The following is a 9,496-nucleotide window of genomic DNA, read 5'->3' as shown; positions in this document are numbered from 1 at the left end:
TATGGGGTCAGTGTTTTTCCCCATAGTTCTCCTTAGGGTAACGGGAGCACACAAACTAGCGTCCTCCCGTTACCCTAAGCTCAGTATACCGCGAGCTACAGCTCGCGGTATACTGAGACGCCGCACCTGGAGCGGATCCCGACTTAGATGACGGGATCCGCCCAGCTGCGTGAGTGACAGCTGGCTCTGCCTATCTAGAGGCAGAGCCAGCTGTACCCGCCCCCTCCCCCGTCCGTTCCGCCAGTCAGCGCTGGCAGATCGGAGCGGGGAGAGGGGAATCCAGCCACTCCCCTGTCACGGCAGAGAGCCGTGACAGGATCGAGAGGTGAGGGAACCCGGTATATGTTCGTTCACCTCCCGATCTACTGAGCCGACCTGTGACAGTCTCATTGTCACAGGTCGGCTAGAACTATGAGGTGAGTGGAAATCACTCATCTCATAGTTCTCCTTTAAAATTCCCCCCATAAAAATGGAAAAAAAAATCACCAATATGTTTTCTGTCTTTTTCCATTTTTTTTCTCAGTTTTGGGTACTTTTATGTTTTTTTATGTTTTTGTGTAAGTTTATGTTTTTTTCACAGTAAGAAACAAAAAGCTGTGAAAAATGTATATCAATACAATTTTTTTGTTGCCATTTTTGTTACTGTTTTTGTTTTTTCTTACTGTGAAAAATGACAAAGAACACCAAAAAAAAGCCAGAATTTATTTTAGTTATTTTTCAACATTTTTCATTTATTTTAATGTTATATGTAAAAAACAAAAAAACCGAAATCCAATATTCTTCTGGTTTTTCTTTTTTGGTTACGGGAATGACTTGTCTTTAGTTTTTCTATGTTGACATTTTTGTTTTTTGTGAAAAATGTCAAAGAACTGCATTAAAAAAAGCCAGAAAGTATTTGACATTCTAGCCACTCTCATTTATTTCAATATCATATTTAACATTTATTTTTTTTAAATCACGTGGCTGTTTCTTTCAATTATTTTTATTGCCACTTTTTTTTACCATTTATGTTTCCTTCTTACTGTGAAAAGAAAATGTCAAAGAACACAAAATAAAAAACAGAAAACAAGGAAGGAATCACCTCCTGTGTATTCTTCTCTGACTCCAATGTATTTTTTTTTACAAATGGTGGAAATTTTGGCAAAATTTTAGCTACGCACAAACAGTCAGTTTTGCTCATTCCTTTTTTTTAAAATAATATCCAGCTGACCCCCTGCTGCTGGGAAATGTGTTGCTCTGACAGAGGACATGGCGTGTTCCCAGTGTTATACTGGGAATAGTTCTGGAGATCCGTGTTGATACAATGTAGCTGTGTGTGAGGATGGCAACATAGAATAATTCATCCTCATCCATTATCATCCACATTATCACACACGCTATCTTCATGTTGGATATACATGCTGACCATATGACGCATAGGGCACATGTGTGAGGGTAAGGGGGAGGGGGGGTGCAGGGCTCAGCAGACGACCGATTCGTTTAATGGATCCATACGGCACCCTATGATGAACTTTGTATATAAAGATCAGAAATGTAACTGCTGTGTTATATCACCGTGCACCTACCTGGGAATGATCCCCGCAGGCAAAACTTCCTGCAGTGGGGAAGGGTTAGACCTGGGGTGCGCAGCTCCGGCTCTCCAGCTGTTGTGGAACTACAAGTCCCATGAGGCATTGCAAGGCTGACAGTTACAGGCATGGCTCCCAGAGGCATGATGGGATTTGGAGTTAAAGCACAGCCAGAGGGAAGGTGTCGCCCACCCCTGGGTTAGACCAACTTTTTGTTGCTTTCTGACTTTCCATCTCCAGCTCATTCAGCACAAGATACATTGCCAATATCCCAAAGCTGAGTCCTCCCTAAGATCCCCCTCAGTCCTCTGAGCTGCTTAAACTCCTCCCCCTCCTGATATCAGCATGATGTCAGTCCTCCCCCAATCGGCTCACATTACAGAACCTCCCACTCTCAGGCTGATTTCTGGTGTGCTTGAAATTGGAGGAAGAGGACATAGATTTCAGCATATTTTTAAATATATTTTTATGTAAAGTATTTGTAATTATTGGATTGTATTATTATATATTATATGATATGATATTTTATTATTTTATATTATATTGTTATATTTTATTATTATATTTAAAGAGTTTACCATCAGACAAAGGTTTCCATCTTATAACCGGAGTTAAAATTCTACATTTATTTAAAAATATATATATTTTAATATTGTTTACATTTTATTATTATATTTAGGGAGTCAGTCAGCATAATAGAGAATCCACAGTTATTATAAACTATAGCTGGACGGGTTATAGTGAGAAGCCCGCACAGCAGCCCTTCCGTTCGACTCAACCCAAGGGCTCCGGCGTCCGAAATGAGCCGAAGGATCAGCCAAAGCTGCGTCTGGACCCTTCGGCTCCATAGTGAATAACCCCCATAATGATTATTTTTAGCAATGTTTGGTAATAAATATTGCAGAGCAAGTGGACTTAAAACTTTTTTTTTTTGAGGTGCACTCAAACTAGACTCCCCAAATTGTGAAAAGCCAATAGACCCGCTTTAGGCCCGAGCACTCTAATTGAATCCCACCAGTGGGGACTGTAGAGGCTGCACTGTGTGGCCTGCAATACACAGGTCTGTGATCCGTCCTGGGATTTACACAGCTCTGTCACACAGAGCAGCCCCGTCTTGTAGGGCAGGAGACCTGACTGGTGCCTGCTGCAGTTCAGTAGCACTTACAGGTCTTGTCCCGCCCCCAGCTTGTGATTGGACAGTGGAAGGAGAAGCAGTAGACTGAGGAGCTCATCTCTCTGTCACTCTGCTTTTTCCTCCTATCAGCATGCTTCTTGCTCTGCAACACAACTGATTGGCTCCTAGTGCTGCTTCCCACTCTCTCTGTCTGTGCTCTGCTGTACAGAGACTCCAAAGGCTGATACCAGGTCACATAGTAAAAAATAAATTAAAAAAATAATAATATACATTTATTAACAATACATTTATGATTTATTTACAATAATAATAATAAAAACAACAATAAATAATACAAAAATAAATAATATACATTTATTTGCAATATATGCATTGTTTATTTACAATAAAAATAATAATAATAATAATAAAAACAATAAAAAATACATTAAAAAATAAATAATATACATTTATTTTTCAATGCATTTATTATTATTAATAATAATAATAATAAAAACAATTTAAAAAAAAGAAAATACAATTAAACAAATAAATAATATACATTTATTAGCAATACATTTATGATTTATTTACAATAATAATGATAATAATAATAACAATAAATAATAAATAACTATGTTTAAATTAGCTTTGGATAGAATCGGGAAGGATTAGATCCACTATCACTCTTTTTTTTATTACTGTCCATTCCTCCTGGTGACCATTATCACCAAAATAGAAAATAAGATAAAAAAACAACATTTTAGTGCTGTCTCCTGAACAAGAGGTGAGGGGGAATCTCCCAAAGGGGACACCTGTCTTATCCAGTTTTGCCTATACATGCGCTTTATATGAATGACTAGAGAGCTGCAATAACCTGTTTCTTGTCTATGTGCCGGGCGTCCGCCTGTCATGCTTTGGTGCTGTACATTGAGTGCACAGCTGGATACTTACCGGTCTCTCTCCGTTCAGGAGCAGCTTGGTGGGGACGAGCAGGAGGTGACACAATGCTGTGTAGAAGCAAGAGATCCATCCCGTCTCCGCTATGGCTGAAAACAGAGGCCGGTCAGTGTCCTCTGTTTATTATTCCATAAGTAGGGAGCCTGCGGAACGCGTGAGTGTGTGCGAATGCGTGTGAATGCATGTGTGCGTCTGTGCGTGTGATTGCCTGTGGGACTGTATTAGTGTTTGCTTTTGTATTTGTTGGTGAGCAATTGTGTTGTATGTGCATCACATGTCTCTATGTGTCTCTGTATGTCTGAGTGCCTATATGTCAGGAGTTACACGGAATTCCACATGTGCATGCTTCTGTGTGTGCCTATAGGAGCTTTATCATAATGTATGACAGTTCTTAAAGTGATAGCGTCAAAGTTTTAAAAGAAATCCTCAAACCAGTTCTCTGCAGCTGATGAAGTATCATACACAGCTTCCTCTCTTCGGTAGGGAGGAGCCCAGCTTTAGACCAAGCCTGAGCAACTCCGAACCATGGACAGTTCCACCCAATCAGCTCTGGGCTGGGCTTGGTCAGGGGCGTAACTAAAAATCACAGGGCCCCATAGCCAAATTTTGTATGGGGCCCTGTGATTTCTAGTTACGCCCCTTGCAGAGCCCACCTGAGATCCCACACAGCCCACCTGAGAGTGACCCTGCAGAGCCCGCTATAGACTCTCTATGGTGGGCTCTGCAGGGTCTCAGGTGAGCTGGTCACACACCTTTTACCTGTCAGCCCCGATCCGCTGTCCGCCTCCTCTTCTTCCATGGTTGGTGGCGGGCCCCATCTCCTCCGTCGCCGGGCCCCGCCTCCTCCCCCGCTGCTGACGCCAGGCCCAGCCTCCTCCGTAGCAGCTGTTGGCTGTCACTGACACAGCTGCGGCTGAGAGGAGGAACGCACCGCTGCACAGATCACCGACAGGTTGACAGTCATCTGAACAGCGACATGTTCCTCCTCACAGCCGCCAGTGACAGCCAGCAGCCTCAGATGCCATAGCGATCCAGGCGGCCCCAGGCACCATAGTGGCCGCCTGGATCACTATGGAGATTGTTCCCCCATTGGGGCTGAGCTTACCCAAACAAAGGGGCGAGATGCGTGTGCTGACATCATTTACCTTATATGGCCGCATAATCATATTAGGGTAACTGTCAATTACCAAATATAGGCATGAAGCCATATAAGGTCAATGACATCACTGCATCCTTTGCGTACATCAGACTGGGAATTCCCTTCCAGGAGCAGATTGGGTGACACGGAAGGAGCTTCCATATTCGGGAAGAGCTGATTTTAGTATCGAACCAGGTTTGGTTGGAACCTGAGCTCACCCCTACTCTTCGGTATTCAACACTTCCAGGAGTGTCAGAGTACTGGTGTCGCCCACCGCGCCCTGTGGTTCCATCCTCCAACCTCATCAATTGGAAGTTTTAAATACTGAAGTGAATGATGGAGGCGTCAGTGTGGGAATGGACAGAAGGTGGGAGACTCGGACCGTCAGAGAGGTCCTATTAGAGGGAACTGGCTCTCGGATTTGTTTTAAATGTGACAGGGTCCCTTTAAGTAGGGACTGAGCTGTTTGTTCATGTAAAAGTGTTAGTACTTGTGTGTGTGTTTTTATGTCATGTATGTAGGTGTGTATGTGTCATGTATGTGTGTCTGTATGTGTCTCTGTATGTGTTTGTGTGTATGTATGTGTGTACGTTTGTATGTGTGTATTTACGTGTGTGTGTGTGTGTACGTATGTGTGTCTGTGTGTGTACGTATGTATGTGTGTGTCTGTATGTATGTGTGTGTCTGTATGTATGTGTGTGTGTTTGTGTGTGTGTGTGTGTGTGTATGTGTGTCCCCGTATGTGTGTATGTATGTATGTGTGTATGTATGTGTGTGTGTGTGTATGTGTGTATGTATGTGTGTGTGTGTATGTGTGTATGTATGTGTGTCTGTATGTGTGTATGTATGTGTGTATTTACATTTGCATGTCTCCATGTATTTATTTGCTTATATATTAGTATTTCCTCTCTGTCTTATTATCTGTATTTCTCTGTATGTCAGTTTGTTTTTCTACCATACATGTGCCATCATTATTGTACTGTATGGGTGACCTTAACATGTTTTCATGTGTGTACACTTCATGTGTGTGCGCTTTATTCTGAGTTACATACGTGTGCCAAAGTCTTACATTGATATATGAAGCATTTCCCATTAACCATTCCTTCCTCTGTGGCGGGTGACGAGTGTTTGCAGTCTGCTGTAGAGTTGGTGCAATAATGCCGGTGTTTTTTTTTTTATAGTTATCCTCATTTCTGCGCTTTATTCTTGTACAACGATAAGAGAAATAGTCCGTGTATGAGTAATAACGGGCAAATAACTGTTTTAGGGTCAAGATGGGTTTTGTAGGCTGCTCGTAGACCCCATTGCCGTCCCATCATCACCATCATCATCATCATCACACAGAGTAGCGTGTAAGAGGTGATGACTGACATGACTGAGATGGTTAAATATGTGATTTCTATGTACTGTGTTAGGATCGGTTTATTCACTTGTGATCATTTTAAAAGAATTTGCCCTTTAATTGTATATTTAATACAATGTATCTATACAGTATAACATAAGAACGAGATGTTTAGGCTCAGAGAAGAAAAGGGTCAAAAAGCAGCAACCAAATATAACGAGCGTTTCACTCTTCTGACATCGCGGAACTAAATTCTGATTGGTTGTTACACGTTACTGCACTTGCTCCTTGATTTGTTAAACAAACCCATTCATATATGCAATAACGTCACAAGGGGGGTGCGGCCCGCACCGGGTGACACCATTGAAGTGGTGACACCAAAATGACTGACGGTCATCTGGGTTTCACCCCCTCTGAAAAGTCAGGCACTCGGTCATGGACCGAGGACCCTACAGTTGGAGGAGAGAGAGGAGGGGACCCGGCGGCATAACTTATCCTGCCGGGTGAACGTCCCCTCCTCTCTCTGCCGGCGTCCATCACCAAGATGGACGCCGGCATGTATAAAAAAGATGACCGCACATGCGCGATGACATCACGGCGGGGTGTCAGCCGGTATCCGCTCCGGGTGACACCCGGCCTCGGGACACCCCTGCATATATGTATAGTGAAAGCAGCGACTTCTTACAGGATGTAGATAGTCCATGGTCCCATCGCACTCCTGACCGCGTTAATCCCTTCAAGAATTGGGTGCTTATGTGTTACATAATTACATTTAAAAGGTTCAGTTTTTATTCCATTTCTTATTTTATACTGAGCCTGCGTGATTGAAAGATCTGAAATCCAATTAATTAAAGGGGCGGGGCCAAGGACAGTGAGACTGGGGAGGAAAGTCCTAGATGATGCCTCCAGCCAGGAAATGAGGCGGGCTCTCTCTGACTGGCTGCAGCTTCTAATGCACATGCTGGGAAGCTCGCAGTGTGCGGTGAAATGAGGAACTAATTACAGAGGCAGAGCCAGCCTCTCCCCTGTCTGTCCCTCCAATGAGCGCTGGAGGTACAGAGAGAGGGGAGGGGGGAATCCCTAAATGACAGTCACTGCTCTCTGCAAGGAGAAAACCATGAGCTGAGTGAGCAGTGGTATGTGATCGCTCAGTTCTCCAGCTATAGAGCCGCCACGTGCCAGTTGTGGTGTCACACGTCGGCTCAAACTATGGGAATGCATTTCATTCTCCCCATAATTCTCCTTTAAAGGAGAACTATGACATGATTTCCACTCACCTCATAGTTCCAAGCCGACCTGTGACAATGAGACTGTCACAGGTCGGCTCAGTAGATCGGGAAGTGAGCGAACACATACCGGGTTCCCTCACCTCTCGATCCTGTCACGGCTCTCTGCTGTGACAGGGGAGGGGCTGGATTCCCCCCTCCCCGCTCCGATCCGCCAGCACTGACTGTCGGAACGGACGGGGGAGGGGGCGGGTACAGCTGGTTCTGCCTTTAGATAGGCAGAGCCAGCTGTCACTCAAGCAGCTGGGCGGATCTCGACATCGATGTCGGGATCCGCTCCGGCTGCGGCGTCTCAGTATACCGCGAGCTGTAGCTCCCTATATACTGAGCTTAGGGTGACGGGAGGACGCTAGTTTGTGTCCTCCCGTTACCCAATGGAGAACTATGGGGAAAAGCCCTGACCCCATAGTTCTCCTTTAAACGGTTACAGCAAACATTTTATACGATGCAGCTTACTTCCTTAGATGTGGCGGCTGCATTCGTTTTCTTTTTTAGGCTTTGTTTCCTTTATCTTTACCTAGTGATCCGGTCAGTAACACATGCCAAGGGCATTGTATATGGCTCCTAGCGGTCCAATACCCAGAACCCTCAACTCAGATATTAACCCCTTTGTTAAAGGATGACATGACACTGGTCTTGGATTTTTAGTGGCCACAGCAGCCATTTTATTATTTTAATACCAAAGCCAAAATTAACAATTTTTTAACCAATTAGCTGACCCTCGGAGTTAAGGTCCTTGACACGACATTTTTACCATCAAAATGCCCAGTATCTGCCCACACGGCCCCCAGCCGCACAACACCGCCTCGGGGACTTGTAAACTAACATGAGATACTGAGTAACTAATGATGGACCCGTTAAGACAGGGATGCCATAAAAAAGACAGCTCCCCACTGTCACTTAAACCTCAAGAGAATATGTTGCACCTCAAGGACCCTAACACCCTGACCGGCTGCAGTGACAAGAAACATAAAAATAGACGGAAAAAGAGGCCACCAAGGTAGAAACGAGAAAAGAATGCAAAGGCAACAAGGCAAATATCGCAAACAGGGTGGGAGGGCGGGAAGCTGTTTTCACCCTGCGGATCCCACCGAGACTGGAACTTTCCTTCCCTGGGGAGCCGCCTATACCCCACCTCACCGGGCCCTAGCCAATCAGGTAAGCGACACTCAATGTCCACCCCCTCTTTGAATGAGCAACTTAACCCTTGCTAAACCCGGTTAGCCTTTCCAAGATCCTGTCATGTTGGCCTTCCATGTTGGCCTGCGTCTGCTGTTACTGGCCTGACTCTTCCTGTCTAAGGGTGGCTTCACTCTATGGAGGAGCAATTCAGCCACCCTATGGACAGCAGCATTGTCTCCCTGTGGGGAAGGAGGTGTTGGAGGCACTTGTAGGTTTAGATGGACTTGACCAACAAATTAAAGCCGAACTCCACATAACACTTTTTTAAAGGGAGTTAAAGCATAATTGTTTTTCTTTTTTTCAGATAAAGGTTTATCATGAATGTATAAAAGCTAAACCATTGCAAGCACCCCTGTCAGTGTTAAATCTGTTTGTCTGTTTGTCTCATCTTTCTATCGGCCACTTTTGCTCGACAGCTTGGCCTGTTATAGATGTTATAAAATAACAGACTTTCCAGGTAAACATAAAGGGAAAAAAAAGCCTAAAAAGAGAAAACTAATGAGGTCACCATATCTAGGAATTGGTAAGCTGCAATATATATTTTGCTTTTGGGTTTAAATATGCTTTACGTGGGTGAAGTGCTGATAGGTACCAGAGATTGCCCCAGGCCGGGGTCACTCGGTGCGGTCGCCAGGTGTCATCCGCTGGGACACCATCACACGTGCGCGTGATGTCATCACACACACTCGTAACATCATCACGTACGTGCATAAGGACATCATGCAGACTTAACTGCTGGCGGCCATCTTGGTGATAGACTTCGGCAGAGACGAGGAGGGTACGTTCAACCAGCGTTATAAGGAATGCTGCGAGTCCCCTATTCTTTGGTGCAGACTTTTAAGAGGCGGTGAACCTAGAAGGACTGTCAGTCATTTTGGTGTCACCCCCTCTGACCCTCTGCTGCTG

General features: G+C 44.5%; 1 protein-coding gene across 4 annotated transcripts in view; it reads left to right on the top strand.

Annotated features, from left to right (window-relative positions):
- MDGA1 (MAM domain containing glycosylphosphatidylinositol anchor 1) overlaps nucleotides 1-9,496 on the top strand; it is a 235,469-nt gene that overhangs the window by 126,022 nt on the left and 99,951 nt on the right. For 2 of the 4 annotated variants that reach the window (XM_018563336.1, XM_018563335.1), the window contains exon 6: nucleotides 3,655-3,747. The exons of the other annotated variants lie outside the window; for them this stretch is intronic. In XM_018563336.1, coding sequence (XP_018418838.1) covers nucleotides 3,655-3,747 — 93 coding nt within the window. The remainder of the gene's footprint in view (nucleotides 1-3,654; nucleotides 3,748-9,496) is intronic. 4 annotated transcript variants of the gene reach the window in all.

Source organism: Nanorana parkeri, unplaced genomic scaffold (genome assembly GCF_000935625.1).
Source record: "Nanorana parkeri isolate BGI_ZX_2015 unplaced genomic scaffold, ASM93562v1 scaffold655, whole genome shotgun sequence".
Taxonomy (NCBI): Eukaryota; Metazoa; Chordata; class Amphibia; order Anura; family Dicroglossidae; genus Nanorana; species Nanorana parkeri.
This window is presented reverse-complemented; position numbering and strand designations above follow the sequence as displayed.